Here is an 18,177-nt window from a genome sequence, read left to right as displayed (position 1 = left end):
GCTAAACACTTAATGTTACAATTTGTGATGTCATCAAACTCAATTGTATATATGTTGGATTCACGCTTTCCTATGAGAATGGTTTTTCCATTTAAATCATTTATTAAGCATTTTGTGGATTGGAAAATGATGTTTAATCCTTTATCACATAGTTGACTAACACTTAACAAATTATGTTTGAGAGTATCAACTAGAGCAACATTTTCAATAGCCAAGGATGAATTACCTATTTTACCTTTACCGATGATTCTTCCCTTGGCGTTATCTCCAAATGTGACTAGCCCTTCCTTTTTGTAGGTGAGGGAGAGGAATTTGCTTGCGCCTCTGGTCATGTGCCTTGAGCATCCACTGTCTAGAAACCATTTGTCTTTATGGAGTCGCTCTTCAAACATACCTGCACACAACATCAAGTGATTTGTTTTGGTACCCATATTTTCTTGGGTCCTATTGGGTTAGTGTTCTTGATCACCCATTTGTAGTTCATATTTTTTCCTCTATTTCCCCTGAAGGGACAAGTAATTCACACATGACCTTTTTTCTCACAATATAAGCAGACTTTATTTGTGTGTGAGGGGTTTAGTCTAGGTGCATGACTTTTCTTTGATGCAGAGCTCCTTTTAGCATAGAGGCTTGCAAATCCTATCGATTCTGAAGATGATAGGCCGTATCCTAAACCTTCTTTAAAAATTCCAAATCTTTGAGCTCCAAGTAATCTATCGAAATTTTCCTTACCATTTGTAAATTTATATATAGTATTGTTTTGATCCTCCACCTTCTTTTTCAATGAAGAGTTTTCTTGAAGAAATTTCATTACTTGGCTTTTCATGTTTTCAATTTCTTTTTGAGAGGACTCTTTGTAGTTTGAGTATTCTTTAGAAAGCTTTTCTTTTTCAAGACGAGAAGATGCATTTTCAGCTTTCAAGGTGTCACATGAGCAAATCTGTTTTTGTTTGAATTTTGAATAGTTTTCTTCTAAAAGTTTGAGTTTCTTTTTAGACGCTCTTAGTTCAACATAGAGTTTTCTACAATTTTCCTCTAATCTTCATATGAAGGGATATATTTGTCATCAGAACTTACCTCACTTTGTTTGTTCGCCATAAGACAGAAATGAGCGACTTCTTCTTCGACTTCTTCATCGGTTGAGGTTCCATCTAGTTCATCCCATTCAGTTGTGTTCATTGCTTTGAACCTCTTCTTGTCTCCTTGTTGATTGTTGCTTTTGTTTTTGAAGAGAGGGCAATCAGCCATGCGGTGCCCGATCTTTTTGCAGTTGTAGCATCTGATGCTCGATTCTCCTTTCTCCTTTTGTTTGCCATTTCGTTTGTTCATCAGAAAGTTTCTAAATCTTCTCGTTAGTAGGGCAACTTTATCGTCATCATCATTCTCCTCTTCTTCTATGATCTCTTTTTGCTTTCCGGCTTTTAGAGCAATTCCGGTAGCTTTCTTGGGTGCTTCAGCTTCAGCAGCAGCATTTTTCTTTTTGATCTCGTAGGTCGTGAGAGATCCAATTAGTTCGTAAAGTGTGACCTTTGAGAGGTCCTTTGCTTCCTCAATTGCTGTGGACTTTGCGTGCCAAGATGTCGGTAGAGAACGAAAAACTTTCTGCACATTATTTTCCATAGAGTACTCTCTACCGAGAGCTTTTAGTCCATTGGTGATGTGTGTGAACTGTGTGAACATAGTTGTAATTGTTTCACCTTTTTCCATTTTGAACATTTCATATTCTTTTACAAGGATATAAATTTTTGATCTCTTTACCTGGATAGTGCCTTCATATGTTACCTGAAGTTTTTCCCACATTTACTTGGCCGTGTTGCAACCGCATATCCGGTTGTACTCTTCATCACTTACGGCGCAATATAGGAAGTTCTTGGTTTTGGAGTTGAGCTGAGCCAGCCTTGCATTAGCTTTGGGAAGTTTTCCAATGGGTATGTCATCGCCGTCTGCATTTTTGAAGGTGTAGTCTCCTTCAGTGATGACATTCCACATACGGTAGTCATAGGACTGGATGAAGATAGACATTTGATCCTTCCATGCTGGGTAGTTAGTTCCACAAAACTTGGGGGGGCGGTCCATGGATTGACCTTGGGCAAACGTATCTGCCATGTTGATCTTTTCGCCTAGATGTTACTCCGAATTTCAGCGACTAGCACTCTGATACCACTTGTTGGCCTGGTTGAACGTCTAGAGGGGGGGGGGGTGAATAGACTTTCTTCATGGATGTGCTAACTTTCTACAAACACAAAAATCTTACCAAGAACAAGTGTATAAAATTGCAGTGTAAAGACGCAGGGAATCACAATAATATTGTAAAAGAGATATGAGAGAAGAAAAGCTTAACACAAAGATATTTACATGGTTCGACACCCCGCCTACGTCCACGTCTTGAGACCAACTCAAGGATTCCCAAAATCCACTATAATCCTCCTTCGGGCGGAGAAGCCAGTACACGGTTGCTCACAAAGAGCTTCAACAAGGTGCTCACTTAGAGACACCCAACAATAGCTCACAAAGAGCCTTTCTTTACAAGAAGTAGATGAGAAATAAATGTAAACTTGAATACTCCCTTTGAGTTGATTACAATAATAAAATCCTTACTCAATGTCCTCTTGTCAATAGAGTAGAAGCAAAACTAAGAACCGCAAGAAGAGGGCAAGTGAGTGTATTAGCAAACCCTAGAAATGAGAACACCAATGAATGATCTTTTTACAATATTAACTTTCTTGGTGAGGAATGAATGCTATTTACTCCTATTTAAACATCAAATGGGCGAAGAAAATACTTGAAAGCCGTTGGCCATTTTTGAATGTAAGACAAGGGTCAAACTAGCCATTCTGCAGCATTTAATGTTCGCTGTTGCTCGACGTTCGTCGACAAAATTGTAAATTCGTCGACGAAGCCCTGTGTTCGTCGATGAGTTGCTGGTTCTGAATTCAGGTACCTCTCTGTATCTTTTCGTCGACGAGAGCCCTGTGTTCGTCAATGAGTTCTTCATAACATTCGTCGACGACGCCCTGTGTTTGTCGACGAGTTATGGTTCTGAATTCAGATACCTCTCGGTATCTCTTCGTCGACGAAGTTTGTGTTACACTCGTCGACGAAGCCTTGTGTTCGTCGACGAGTTCCTTCTTCTTAAGAATTGTTCTTTAAGTTCTAAGAAGGTCCTTGTTCATTTGAGGTTTTCTTTACACACTTTTAAATAACTTCACTTGTTTCTTGTTGTGTGTGTGTGATATGCCAATTTCTTGCACTTAGTTTTGAGTTTTACTCTATATACAAGATATTTACAAGATGGTCTCTCTCTCATTCTCACACTCATCCTTCAGATGACTTTGTATATTGTGTAGTGTCCATGAATGCGTTGAGAGGCTGTGCTTTTGGTCATGGCATGAGTTGCTTTGATTGTGTGTTGGTTCAGGTGCCATTCTGTATAGCTGAACATGACTTAGAGAGAAACGTTAGTAGCTTTAAGAACTGCTAATGGGTTGTTGTCATTAAAACATAGTGGGAATGAAAGACCCTTAACTACTTGGTTAACATAAACGTTTAATGAAAGATTTTGCTAAACCATTTTGTGTATGAACAAGTGTAATAGAATATTCAACACTTATTCCTATTGACATGTAATAGTCATAAAATGTTTTGGAAGAAAATTCACTTGCATTATCTAAACGGACAGTTTAAATGGGATGATCAGGAAAACTTGATCTTAACTTTATTATTTGAGTAAGAAATTTAGCAAAAACAACATTACGAGTTGAAAGTAGACAAATATGTGACCATCGAGTGGAAGCATCAATTAAAACCATGAAATATCGAAATGGTCTGCAAGATGGATGGATTGGGCCACAAATATCTCCTTGTATTCTTTGTAGAAAAGATAAAGACTCTAATGATAGTAGTTTTCCTTGAGCACAAGCAGTACAAAAATAATCACCAGGTAAAAGAACTTTCTAATCCTTTAATGGATATCCGTGTGTAATTTCAATGATTCGTCGCATCATAGTTGAACCAGGGTGACCATGATGGTCATGCCAAAGTATAAAACTTCTAGGTTCGGAGCACTTCTGGTACATAAAATTTGATTCAACCATCCTTATTTTTGTGAAATATAGGCCAGATGAAAAACTTGAAAAATTTTCTAATATGATCTTCTGGTTTGAAACTGTAGATGTAATAAAAATATATTTCATATTTCCTTCATTTTTGGTTTCAACATGATATCCATTGCGACGTATATTTTTAAAACTTAGTAGATTTCTCCGAGATCTACTAGAATATAACGCATCATCAATATACAATTTTATCCCATTTGGAAACATAATGCGAACTCTTCCAGAGTTCTCTATTACATTTGCAGAGTCAGATATTGTATTAACATTAATTTCAGCTAATGTTAATTGCAAGAAATGTTTTTTAACATGAAGAATTGTGTGAGTTGTGCCACTGTCCACCAAACACATGTCATCCTCTATTTTATTAAGTTTATTTTGTATGATCTAGTAAATGAAAAGTAAAATTTCAGAATTAGGAAAGATAACAAAATATTACAATATTACCAAGCATATTATATGTAAAACTTTTAATAAAAAAAATTACATAAGTTAATTTTCTCAAGATAACATAAACATGAAGATAATTTAATAGTAGACATTTCCATCCCCAATTAAATGATTAATTTTGCCACTACGATCCTAAAAAAAATCAGAAATGTAAAAAACAATATCCAAAGGAGACTCATACTTAGCATCAATGGGTTTAGACAAATTCACTTCAACATTTTTCCCTTTTCCTTTTAACGATACCTTGTAAAGATCAACTAGATGTTTAGGAGTGTGACATATTCAAAACCAATGATCTTTTGTTCCACACCTATAGCAAATATTGTCATTATTTTGCACTTTATTATTTTGTTTAGAACTTTCTTTATTCTTTGCCCATTTCTTTTGAGTCTTTTCACCACCTTTGCTTTCAAACTTTGAAGGATGATCATTACGGGTCCAATAATTTTTCCTACCATGACCCCTTTTACCACCACGACCTCGTCCACGACCTTTAGAAAAAAGCCACATTCACTTTAGGGAATGGTGTTGAGCCAGTTGGACGAGATTGATGATTTTTCAACAAAAATTCATTATTTTGTTTAGTCACAAGTAAACAAGAAATTAGCTCAGAATATTTTGTAAATCTACGCTCTCAATATTGCTGCGACAGGAGCACATTTGAGGCATGAAAAGTCGAATATGTTTTTTTTAACCTATCATTATCGATAATTTTTTCTCCATATAATTTCAATTGAGAGCTAATTTTGAACAAAACTAAATTATATTCACTTACAATTTTAAAATCTTACAGTTGCAAGTGTATCCAATTATATCGAATTTTTGGAAGAATTACCATTTTTTGGTGTTCATATCTCTCCTTTAAGTTGTTTTAAAGGACTAATGGATCTTTACTACTAAGGTACTTAATTTTTAATTCTTCATGTAAATGGTGTTGAAGAAAAATCATGACCTTTGCGCAATCTTGTAAGGATGCTTGATTTCCTTCTTCAATTGTACTTCCAAGATTCATAACATTAAGGTAAATTTCAACATTAAGTACCCATGACAGATAATTTCTTTCAGAAATATCAAGGGCAACGAATTCAAGTTTTGTGAGGTTTGACATCATAAAGTCGCATTGAAAACAAATAAAAATTCAAAGTTAGGTAAATATTAAATGAAAATATTATTCTCACATATATCCCAACATAAAAATATTTAAGGACACGTATTCAATATAAGAGATATAGTTAACATATAAATATAGTTTGACGAAAAATTAAAGTTATATAGATAATAAATGTTAAAAGAAACAGGATTCATACCTTAAAATAATACTAACGAAACTTGTTATACCATTAGAGACTTGATCGTGCTGATAACGTGTTGTAAATAAAATAAAAAGAGGAAAAAAAATGTAGAGTCATAAAAATTCAACAGTTTAGTTCTTCAGGAACTAGATGTTACTAATCGTCTTTTTATTTCATTTACAACAATTGGGGTGCTTTTAGGATTTGTTTGGATTAAGGGTTTATCTATGAACAAGAAAAGAAAGGAAAATAATTAGGAAGATCATTTTTCCTTATATTTTCATTCTCTATTAAATACTATAAAAAATAAAAATTTATTTTAATATAATAAAAAATTAAGAAAAAATAAGTATAAATGATCTGTAAAATCAAAATTTTGTTTATATATTTGGTATATTTTTTATTTTTTTTTTCTCAATTTCCTTGAGAACTAAACATGAAAATAAGAAAATTTTAAAATATTCATTTCCTTTTACTAATATTTTTTTCAATTCCAAACGGGTCTTAGAGATAACAGAGAAGTAATGGGCAATTTCTTTATAGGTTTACTATTTTATATAATCATTTTTTTTAAAAAAATTTAAACTTACAATCAGATATAATAAAAAAAAAAAAAAAAAAAAAAAAAACTGCAATAAAAATTATCTTTTCTTCTTTCTCTTTTAATTGATAACAGAGATTTTAGACTACTTTGATATAACCAAAATAGTGCCTTGCTATCATTTGGTCCCAACTTCCCATGCATTTATTTTACATCTTTATCTCATAAGTTGGTAGAAGTAGTTTTAATTTTTAAACTTCAATCTAGTGAATTAAAAGCTTTCTTCACTTAAAATTTTTTACATCAATATAAAATTATATTGGTTTTGGGTTTAGTGCGCAACACTTTCATTTTTCGCATTTGATTGGGTTGTGTTAATGGATCAAGACTTCATTTAAAACTTAAAAAATATTAAGAAAAAAAATTATAATTTCAAGATTAAAAAAAAAATACTGAATCTATAAATAAAACTTTAATTTACATATTACTAATATTTAATTTTTTTTGTAAATTTTTAGTTGTATTTAAAAAATAAATTCATTCATTTTTTTTTTTTTTGGATTAAGCACCGAATATCCACGTGTCCGTTTTACGGTCCACATGATTAATCCTGCACCTCTTGAAGTTGACCCCACAATTCTAAAAGGAGGGTAAATTCAGGAGTTCAAAAGCAGAAACGAATCCGAGAGGGTTTGAGCACCCGACCTCATGAGAGGCACTCCCGCAACCCGCACTATCACCTGAACCACACCCTGGGAGTAAAAATAAATTCATTCTTGATGGTATAGTAGGAAAAGCAAATATAAGGAAAAAAATGAAAATTTTTAATTATTTTTAATTTTTTAAAATTAAAATTATTGATCTAACAGTGGATCAATTTTTCTATTTGCGCTTTAATTAGATATATTAATTTTTTATTTTGAAAAATAATACTTTGTTGAGACAGCATTAGTGGGAATTTAAATTTATCGCCGACCGCGCCCGTCGCGTATATTTGCTTGCGGCAGCAGATCAGGGAAATGGCATATGGCGTGGGTCCCGCCTTATCCGTAATGACGTGGCAGCTAGACTGGTAGCTGCGTGTTATCTCCAACCATTGACCACTTTGCAAAAGCAAATTTTCACTTTCCATTTTTAATTGAATATGCAGTTAGGGTGTGCTCTGACCGTCTGGTGAGATGGAAAAGAAGTGCACCTTCTCTTCTCGCTGTTTAAAGAGTTAATTTAGATTAAAAATTTTATTTGAAAAAACCAAAAGAAGAAAAATATTTATTATAATTTTATACTAAATGTAAAAATATTCTAATATGTTTAAAGATTAAGAAAAACAAATATTAATTGTGCAAATTATAATTTTTTTTGTTTATGGGTTTACAATATATATATATATATATATATATATAATTATAATTGTGTGTAAACCTTATTGATGATTAAAGGCCCACCATACAAGTTTAACATTTTAACAAACAAACAACATTCAAAAGATCCAACTAATAATCACCCAAAATGTAGCAATCGACAATGCAATCGAATACTTTTCACTTAAGAAAGATGCTTTTACAGTAATCACAATCGAGGAAAACAGAAGTTCATGCACAGGGAAAATGGAAGTATGAGGACGATCTCACAGCTAGAATTTGAACCAAGCAGGGCCTGTCCAAACTTCCAATTAGATTACCATTGAAAAGGCGGACAATGCCATAGGTGAGAGCTCAATAGTAGGCATGCGTTTATGTTGAAACATTGTGGTAGGATGGAGAAGGGCTTGAGATAGGAGATTGGGGTGGGGGAGGAGGACAAGTCATATCGGCAATTGCTTCAACTATAGTAATCTAAATATGAGTGAGAATCGCATATGCTCGGTCAAGAGTTGATCGGGATTATGTTTTCCTCAACACACCATAAACAGCAGCTCCCTGGGACAACCATTTTACACTGGACAACGCATGCACTGGTTGCTTCGAAGCGAAGAGTTTGATTAAAAGTAAAATGGTGTACCAAAACCAGTTGCAGACGGGGGAGATCTAAACTCGATATCCTTTATGTTTAAATATAGCTAAAGTTCCACAAGCAACATCAACATCAACATCAACATCAAGATCGGCACCAGCTCAGAGCATCAGAGAAATATACAAAAAATCTCTTCCACTCTTCATACCCTGCACATTGCACAAAATGTGAGAACTCTGTTGGACATGATGGTTATTAACAGCCCAACAGCCCCCTACCCCTCCCCCTAGATGGTAATAATTAAAAACAAAATACAAAAGAGACATGCTAATTTAGGAGTATAACATCAAACAGAAAAAAGAAAGCCCATTCATGCATCAAAATTGCTAGATTCCCTGCATCTTGGCCTCTAGTTTCATGACATGGTTAGTCCATGGCCAGCTGTAGCATGCCGCCAATTAACTGATGGAAATATTTACCCAACCAAGAGAACAATTTGATCAAATGCTTTATGTTTTATTATTTTTCTTTCTAGGTTAAAAAAATTACAAATGATGCTTCACTAGCTTTATATCAGTTCTAAATTAAGCAGGGTATGTCAAAGGCTCAGGGAAAAAATGGTAGTTAACTTAGTGAGGTTACCGATTAGCTTTTATGATTCATGTCTGCAGCAAAAATGAATGTAGAGCTTCAACAAAACCTGAAAGATACACAGAAGCGAGCAGAATCAATCAATTCCAAAGTATATTGATTACAATAAACAGAATACATGGAACCTAAAACAGAAGCATACCATGCAAGGATTGCTCAAGGCTTTGATATTGAAAATTTTAACCAACCAAACAATGGGGTTGTTGGCCATTGCTGCAATGGCTAGCCTGAAGTCACCAAGAAGGTTAGTCATCTGATTTTGCTAGGTATTAACGTCTGAAATCATTCCCTCTTGCGAAAGAACAATACAGAAAAAGTTCAACCAATTTCATCACTGGAATAAGCGCTTGCTTGGCTGCGTTATCTGTATGTACTGAAAAATTTGCATCATTTATGACCTATATTTTAGTGACGCCCGTGCTGTCACAAGCAATACCACAGTTGCCACTGGTTGATGTGAAACAAGATCACAGGGATTTGCACCCGAGGAGCTAACTATGATAATTCAGAAGCACATATATAGAGTGGTATTTGACAAATATGGCCTACACTCCATTGACTGAAGGTTAATTTCTTTTGTTTAGTGGTTGTGGGTCTTTTGAATAATTAGTTTTGTCTTGTATTCTGCTAGAGAACTCATTCTCAAAACCTGAATATTAAGGAGAGAGAGCTAAGAGGATCTTATATTGGCTTTAGAACTGCTCACAAAGACGATGTGGGACTGGACGGACATTAATACTCCTCCTCGAGCCCATGGGGGAAATGAAGCGACGAGAAGTCCAGCCCAAAGAGGAGCTAAGCAGCCCAAGGCCCTGCTCTAATACCATGTTAGAGAACTCATCCTCAAAACCAAGGTATTAAGGAGAGAGAGCTAAGAGGATCTTATACTAGTTTTGGAACTGCTCATATAGACGATGTGGGACTGAACGGACATTAATATAATCTTATGTTTGGATGGCCTCTGGCCCCTGAGTATGCCCAAGTATATGTAGATTGGAATGTGGATTGTTTGCTTGGCAAATTGATGGGGCTTGTTCCACCCTAGCCTGGGTATGCCCAATGTATATGTATATGTAGAAATTCATTTTGATCAATATATTTTACCCTTTGATAAAAAAAGAAAAAGAAAAAAGATCACAGGGATTTGCATTTTTATATGCTCATACTATTTTCATGTTTCTGTTTTCTATTTTTGAGAACTTTTGTCATCTGTTCCTTGTGATTGACTGTTTATCTCAATAATATTTGTTGTTTTATCTAAAGAAATGATGCAAACATCCTATTTGAACGTCCTTCACAAAGAACACTTGAAACTAATATTATTAACAACCTCCTTTAAAAGAGGAAGAGGGGGAGGGGGAGGGGGGTGGGGGCGGGGTGGGGAGCATGTTCACACACATTGGCATCCTTGCAGAACATCCAAGTCATATTGGCCACCTAACGTTTATTAGTCCAAAAGAAAACTCTGTTCTTTCAGGTAACTTCCCTTACCACCTCACTCAACTTTAATCCTCCCGTTCCCTATTTCATAACCAAATCACACTCTTTCATAAACAATTGCCCTAGTACACTTGCACATAATAACTAGGTGCAAGTCATAAATAGTGCAGATCACTTTACAATAATGGAAATTTATGAAAGAACTGGAAACTTAACACTTCTATGTGCAAACACACCAACAAACCATGCTCGAGTCCATGGAGTGCACCATACAGAAAACCAAGGTAAAACCCAAAGTTGCATTTCGTTTGCTTCCTAGAAATAAGATTAAATATAGTAAAAAGTGAGAACTTTGAAAATAGAAGAAATAGTTATTCCTCATTTTTTTCCTTATCATTCCATTCAACATGGAACAAGAAATGAATAGGCATTCACATGGTAAAATTTGGGATGAGTTACTCCTTTTCTATTCCTTGAGGAAGTGCAAATCATGGCTCAACCATTATAAGAAGAAGATTAAGAAAGAGGACTAAGAGCCATCTTCAGTGATCCTTTGGATTCTGTGTATGGATTCACCAGCATGAATCTAATCACAGATGTTGAAGCTCAAGACACAAATTGGACAAAACCTTGGCAACCAAGAACTATACTCATTACCCCTCTTAATAATGTCAACAATGGAAATTAGTTGGTAGATCTTAAGTTCCTCGCACATACCATTTTTTTATACATATTTGGTAGGAAATAAATATGTACTTATCTTGAATATATTAACCATTTCTTTATTTCGTTATCGCCTGGAAAGGACAAAAGAAACATCTTGTTTTTCTTCAACAATTTTCTAATCTCCAGTGTACCTCCCACAAGGATCCAAAGTTCTGACCATTTGTTAGATAAAAAATGATACCATGCTACAAAAAATCTGAAATAAATTGAACATTCAATAAAGAAAATACAGCATTTAGGATTAGAGAGGAAGAAGGTAAGCAGAGACATGGAGAAGAAGAGAGACAAAGAGGTCAGAGGCAGCAGTTGGCAGTCTGGGATAGGTATGTACAGCTTCAGGTCTGGCCTCTTTATATATTAATAAAAAAATATAAAAGCCAAAAATATTCCCACTCACATCATCTTATTACTAACACAATATATTCCATTTTAACAATACGTTTACACAAACATGAAATGACCATAACAGCAACAACAACAATAAACTACACAAAACAAAATGGTGAACTGAATCCACCCACACAGATTATAGTGGGGGAAAAAAAGGAAATGATGGAGTGGGTGTGGATGGCATTAGGCAGAGTGTCACGGTCCCCCATCGGATGTATACTAGGGAAATCTTAGACTTATAAAGATGGTTTGGATTCCAACCATGTGAGGCGCATTTTATAAGACAAACCCGTAAGGCCAGTAGGGCAAAGCGGACAATATCTCACTGTAGTTGGGTCTAAGACCGTTACATTTGGTATCAGAACCACCCTAAGGGTACTATCATGTGGGTGGATACTACAGACATGTACGCCACTCTGATGAGGGCATCAAAAATTAGACGAGAGAGCATGTCACGGTCCTACATTGGATGTGTACTAGAGAAATCTTGGACTTAAAAATATGGTTTGGACTCCAACTATATGATGCGTCTTTTATAGGACAAACCTGTGAGGCTAATGAGTCAAAGCGAACAATATGTCACCGGAGTTGAGTCCAAGACTGTTTTATAGAGCATATTAAAAGCTTGAGACTGCATAGATGAGTATTTACCTTCTGCCGCATTCCCAGAATCTGCATGTCTAAGGATATCCTCATCAGGTTTCACCTCATCCAATCCAACAACTGCATGTTGTTGTACCTATGAACCACTGCATACAAGAGCTATCTAACAGAACTCTCTGGGTCAGCAGCCTCCTACTTAATGTGGTCGGTGGCAAGGCAGACCCAGAAATTTTCTTTAGTGGGGGGAAATTTTCAAATACAGAAATTAAGAAATATATAATAAAAAAAATTGAAAAGAAAAACTGAGATTTTAGAAATAACATCGAAAGCCGGGATGAGATTATATATACATGTGCACGCACGCGCACATACACAATTATATATATGATGATAATCATCCTTCTATCTTCCATGTAAATCTGACAGATGGGATCCTGATTGACGAACAGCCTCTAAAACTTGAACATGCATACAAAGAGTTTTCAAAAAATATAGATTGGCTTGCCTAAAAGTAAATTGCTTTGAGGCTATAGGTGAGTGTTCAATCAAATAGGCTTTAGCTTGTTTGATGCCCAATGTTCTATTTGTCACTAAAATCATTGCTTTAAAGGTATGAAACCGTAGTAGCACAATGCATCCAGTGATCCTATGAACTGCTTTCTTGGAAACTATAATACAAGGAATGCGTTAATCTATTGACTAATTCAACATGTCTATAAGGTACAAATGAGACCAATATAAATCTGCCACAATGAATTCAATAACACAAATAAAAAATAAATTTACACCATGCTTAATGCCTCATCATCTCACCCTAGCATTGCAGGAGTTTATTAATTACTAAGTAATGCTCAGAAACAAAAGCTCTTCACGCTTTCAGGTGATAATATTTGTCCAGCAGCTTCTCTGAATACTCTCCAAAAGTAAGAGTGCCATTTGATGTAATCAACTGAAAGACATAGAAAAAGCACGAGGGAATTACAACGTTACTAATGAAGTAATAAAAAAAAAACTATAACAATTGATACAAATAAAGTATGTCTGAAGCACTCTTAGCCGTAGTTACTAGAATAGTAAGATTCATGATTTGAACCGATTCAACTCCAAAACTGAATCAATAGGAGAATCGAGGAGCTGCCGGAATCATAACTGAATCCATTGATTCAAATGTGAATAGATATGAATCAGTTCACAAGAGTCGAGTTATGTCCCAAAAAGAAACCTTTTTTTAATTATTTTATTTTTCACGAGGGCATTCATTTCCACCTCTATGACTGTTCTGTCCTTAGAGAAAAAGAAAACCACAATCTTTGGCTTCCTCTTGAAGGATTTTAAGAAACCAAAATTTTGGGCTTCTCTCGTCACTCTAGGTGCAGAACACTGTTGTGTTATAGAGAAGAAAGGCGTGTTCTGCCATGGTACTGATTGGCTGCGTTGATTTTTAAGTTTGGAAGTTTAAAAGCTAGTTTTTATTAGGTTTCTGAATATTCCTGGCTTTGTTTAAAGGTGAGTCAGCCCTTCTTTTTTGCCTCAACTTCCCTTTTTTTAGAAGTAAAAGCTGGGTATAATGCATTTATTCTTAACATAATCCATCCTAACATCTTGTTCTGCAAGATTAGACAACCATAAACCCCTCTTAATCATTAGTTGTTGACCTTCAACATCCTTCCCGTTAATCTCCTTCATGAGAGGACAGTGGAGAAAATTCCATCCCTTCATGATCAATTGCATGCTGTTCTTTATTTATCCTATCATTACCAAAATAGGAACAACTTCTGATCCTTCTAACATTATTGTATTTAAGATTTTTAATCTTTATTGAATATACATAAAAATAAATAAATAATTATGCTAACATAGAACATGTGTTTCATATCTCATTTTAAAGAGTTTCCTAATCTACGTATTCACATATCACTGCCCATACTTCGTAGCCCCACCCACACCCTACCACCACTTCTACAAAGAGTAGTTTCATGAGCCAAGGCATCACTTCTACAAAGAGTAGACCTCCTCCTGAAGATCACCATTTAGGAAGGCATTCTTTGAATCTAATTGACATGGAGGCCAATGATATTTGGTGGCTAACTGAGGCAAGTTTGGCGACTAGGGAGAATGTATCAAAATAATCCCAATCATACACATTAATGTATCCTTTAGCAACAAGGCATGCCTTGAAATGACACACAAAACCATCTAGATTGATTTTCAAATTATACCCAGCAACAACCAACCATAGACTTATCGGGAGGAAAGAGGTATCAATTCTCAAGTATCATTACCCTGTAATGCACCCATCTTTTCAACCATTGCAATCCTTCACCCAGAATGGGATAGGGCTTGAGAATTAGATTTTGGAGAGCAACATAAGGCAGAGCATTAACAAAACAATAATATGAGGGTGACAAGACATCATAGCAAAAAAAATTACAGATTGGATGCTGGGTACAAGTGCATTTACCTTTTTGAACAGCAATAGGAAGATCAGCATCTACATGTAGAATCTGGAGGAGTCCCTTGTCCCTTAAGTCACATTTTGTGTGCACTTGCAAATTAGAATCATCCATGCCATGAGGAGGACGCAGGATGGTTCAGGAGGAGTGGACAAAGATGATAGGTTAGGATTTGGAAGCTAGCCAGAGGGAGGGATTCATCAAGAGCAAGACACAAGGAATTAGAATAGTATGGCATAGACTCAAAGAAGGTAACATCCGATACAAAGAATCAATGTAAAAGTGCAACTAAATCATTGGTGTCCCTCTTGAGTACAAGAGTAGCCCAGAAAAACACACTTGATAGCATGAGGATCCAACTTATCCATTCTTGGACTTGAGTGATGGACAAAGGGCAACCAAATATTCGAGAACAAACCTTTGAAAGATAATCAAATATGGGATTTTACTGCCAAAGACACAGGATGGCATTTTATTGATGAAAGAGCAAGCAATGAGCACAACATCACTCCAAAAAAATTTGAGATAATTCGTCTAATGTAATAGAGTACTAGTGACTTTGCGAATATGTCTGTTTGCTGCTCTGCAACTCCATTTTGTTGTGGAGTAAGGGCACAAAATGATTGATGGATCATGCCAGAGTTGATCATATAGGTAGTGATGTTGTGCTCATTGCTTAGAATGATCTCAAACAGACATATTCGCAAAGGTACAAAGGATATTAAACAACTTAGATTGATCTTTCATTAAATACAACCAAGTCATCCTAGAGTAGTTATCGACAAAAGTAACAAAGCAGTGAAACCCTAACTTTGACATGACACGACTTGGAATCCAGACATCGGAATTAATTAACATGAACGGGCTGACTGCCTGTTATTGACTTGGGAAGCAAATGGAACACGATGGTGCTTCCTTGATTGACAAGATTCATGCTCAAAATTAGACACAAAACTCAAAGTGTAAATTAGGTGTTTTAACTTTTCCAATGATGACTCAAGAGATAGTAGATTTGAGGTGGTGTTGTAAATGCACTGCAGGCAATAGGAGGAGAGAGTGACTCAAAGTAGTGAAGTCCACCAACTTCACCTCCAGTGCCAATTGTCTTCCTTTTCTTCAGATTCTGAATAACAAAAAAATGAAAAAAGAAAGTGACAGATCATTTAGTGACTTTGTAATTTTACCAACAGACATGAGACTGAAAAGGGACTTAGGAATATAAAAAACAAAAGAAAGAGATATTGAGGGAGAAGAAATACTATTCCTATCCCCTTAGCTGTTGTCGTGCACCCATCAACAAGAGTAACTCAAGGTAGATTTTTAGAATATTGGAATGCAGAAAAGAAGTTGGTCACACCTATCATGGCAGCAGATTCAATGGCCTAGGGACTAGCGGGAGACATACCATATAACATGCAAATTATAGGATTACCTTTCTAAGCAAAAGATGCAGTGTGATGAGATGCTTGTCAGATGCCTGATATTGCAGGAACCTTGAATATTGGAATGCAGAAAAGAAGTTGGTCACGCCTATCATGGCAGCAGATTCAATGACCTAAGGACTAAAGGGAGACATACCATATAACATGCAAATTATAGGATTACCTTTCTAAGCAAAAGATGCAGTGTGATGAGATGCTTGTTGGATGCCTGATATTGCAGGAACCTTGAATACTCCTCTGAAACAGTTGTCGTAGGTTGTTTACCAACAGCTGAACAAATGACTCGTAAGGGTTGCATAATTTTGGGGTTTGTTAACTCCATCCTAACACACAGACTCATAGGACCTCGATTATGGGAGCAAATCAGAAGCACACAGTGAACAATAGACTTGCGTGGACGCCATACCAACACTCACAAACAAGACCAACAATGAACAAGGTCAACGGCCAAAACAACCATGGACAAGCTGAACAAGGTCAACGGCCAAAATGACCATGAATGAGTCAAAACATTTCCACAGCCCCAGAGAAACTCCCCAAGAAACTCACACACGACCCCATGGGTACCAAACAACCATTAAAGTGCCATGAACGGACGACCAAAAAGGTTGGATCTTTGAACAAAGGACATGAACAACAACTTGATATTATGGAGTACCAAAGTAATTAAGGCATTTGGGAAGAAATTGCAGCAACAGCACTGCTCAAAAACCTCTCATGTGCTGAAGCGTAGGGTTGGAGCTGCTTTCTTTTGGCTGGCACATCGGGGCAGGTGGAACCTCCTCCAGCAATGAAATTTCACACAATATCAGCAGGTTATGTGGCTCTTTGTGGGTTTGGTTCTGCAAAATCTAAAGGGGTTCTTGAGATTCAGAAACAGAAATGAAGTTCTGAGATTTCAGGAAACTGCTATGTTTTCTGGCAGCCGTTCGCTGGTTTTCAGGCCTATGGTGGTCCTGGAAAATCTCCTATGATGGTAGATATGCAGCGGATATAGGTGAAAAACAGAGAGAGTAGTTTGGGAAGGATTTTCTCATTCATTGAATAATAATTCTGACTTACACTGATTCTAACTTATAGAAATTACAAGGGTTCTAAACTAAGAAAAGAATCACTAATTAGTTTACCTAATAAAGATACATTCCTAATGTATAATCATTGACTAATTACTGCCTAATTTACAGCCATACAATCTTGCCTAATTACTGCTGAATATCTTCCTATTTACAGCCATACAATCTTGCCTAATTACTGCCAAATATCTTCCTAATTTTCCAACACTCCCCCTCAAGCTGGCTTGAAGATATCTTCCATAGTCAGCTTGCCCATCAAAACATCAAATTGCTTCTCATGCAGCTCCTTAGTAAATACATCAGCAATCTGTTCAGTAGTTGGGATGTATGGCATACAAATCAGCCCACTGTCAAGTTTTTCCTTGAGAAAGTGTTTATCCACATCTACATGCTTTGTTCTGTCATGAGGAACCGGATTGTGGGCGATTGAAATTGCTGCCTTGTTATTGCAGTATAACTTCATGGGCAGCAAATCTGAAGCCTTCAACTCTTCTAACATTGTTTTAATCCACATAACCTCACAAATACCATGAGCCACTGCTCTAAATTCAGCTTCTGCACTGCTTCTAGCAACCACATTTTGTTTTTTACTTCGCCAAGTAATAAGGTTTCCTCCAACAAAGGTACAGTATCCAAATGTTGATCTCCTATCTGTTATACTTCCAGCCCAGTTGGCATCGGTGTAGGCTTCAATTTGTAGATGTCCACGTTTTTTTAAAAAGTATACCTTTTCCAGGAGTCCCCTTCAAATATCTCAAAATTCTGTAAACTGCTTCAAAATGCTCTGGTCCAGGCGAATGCATGAATTGACTAACCATACTTACAGAAAATGCTATATCTGGTCGTGTATGAGACAAAGAAAATCAACCTTCCAACAAGTCGTTGATATCGTTCCTTGTTCACTACATTTTTGGTCTTAGCAGGTTGTAATTTTGTGTTGGGTTCCATTGGTGTTTCAGCTGTTTTACAGCCAAGCATACCCATTTCTCCAAGCACGTCCAGTACATGTGTTGACTGACAAATATACCTTCCTTAGACCTAGCAAACTCCA

The 18,177-nt window shown here is 36.0% G+C and overlaps 1 protein-coding gene across 4 annotated transcripts in view; it reads right to left on the bottom strand.

Moving 5' to 3' along the window:
- Positions 1 to 7,905: 7,905 nt before the first annotated feature.
- Positions 7,906 to 18,177, bottom strand: part of LOC131157673 (uncharacterized) — a 109,821-nt gene continuing 99,549 nt past the window's right edge. For 2 of the 4 annotated variants that reach the window (XM_058112002.1, XM_058112003.1), the window contains one exon: positions 12,833 to 13,107. In XM_058112002.1, coding sequence (XP_057967985.1) covers positions 13,027 to 13,107 — 81 coding nt within the window. In that variant the 3' untranslated portion in view covers positions 12,833 to 13,026. Of the gene's footprint in view, positions 8,558 to 8,990; positions 9,049 to 12,832; positions 13,108 to 18,177 lie in introns of those variants that run through there. The other 2 variants (XR_009137305.1, XM_058112004.1) reach the window with 2 other exon arrangements.

This window comes from Malania oleifera, chromosome 6 (assembly GCF_029873635.1).
Source record: "Malania oleifera isolate guangnan ecotype guangnan chromosome 6, ASM2987363v1, whole genome shotgun sequence".
NCBI classification, from domain to species: Eukaryota; Viridiplantae; Streptophyta; class Magnoliopsida; order Santalales; family Ximeniaceae; genus Malania; species Malania oleifera.
The sequence above is the reverse complement of the archived record's forward strand: the minus strand, read 5'-3'. Positions and strand labels throughout refer to the sequence as shown.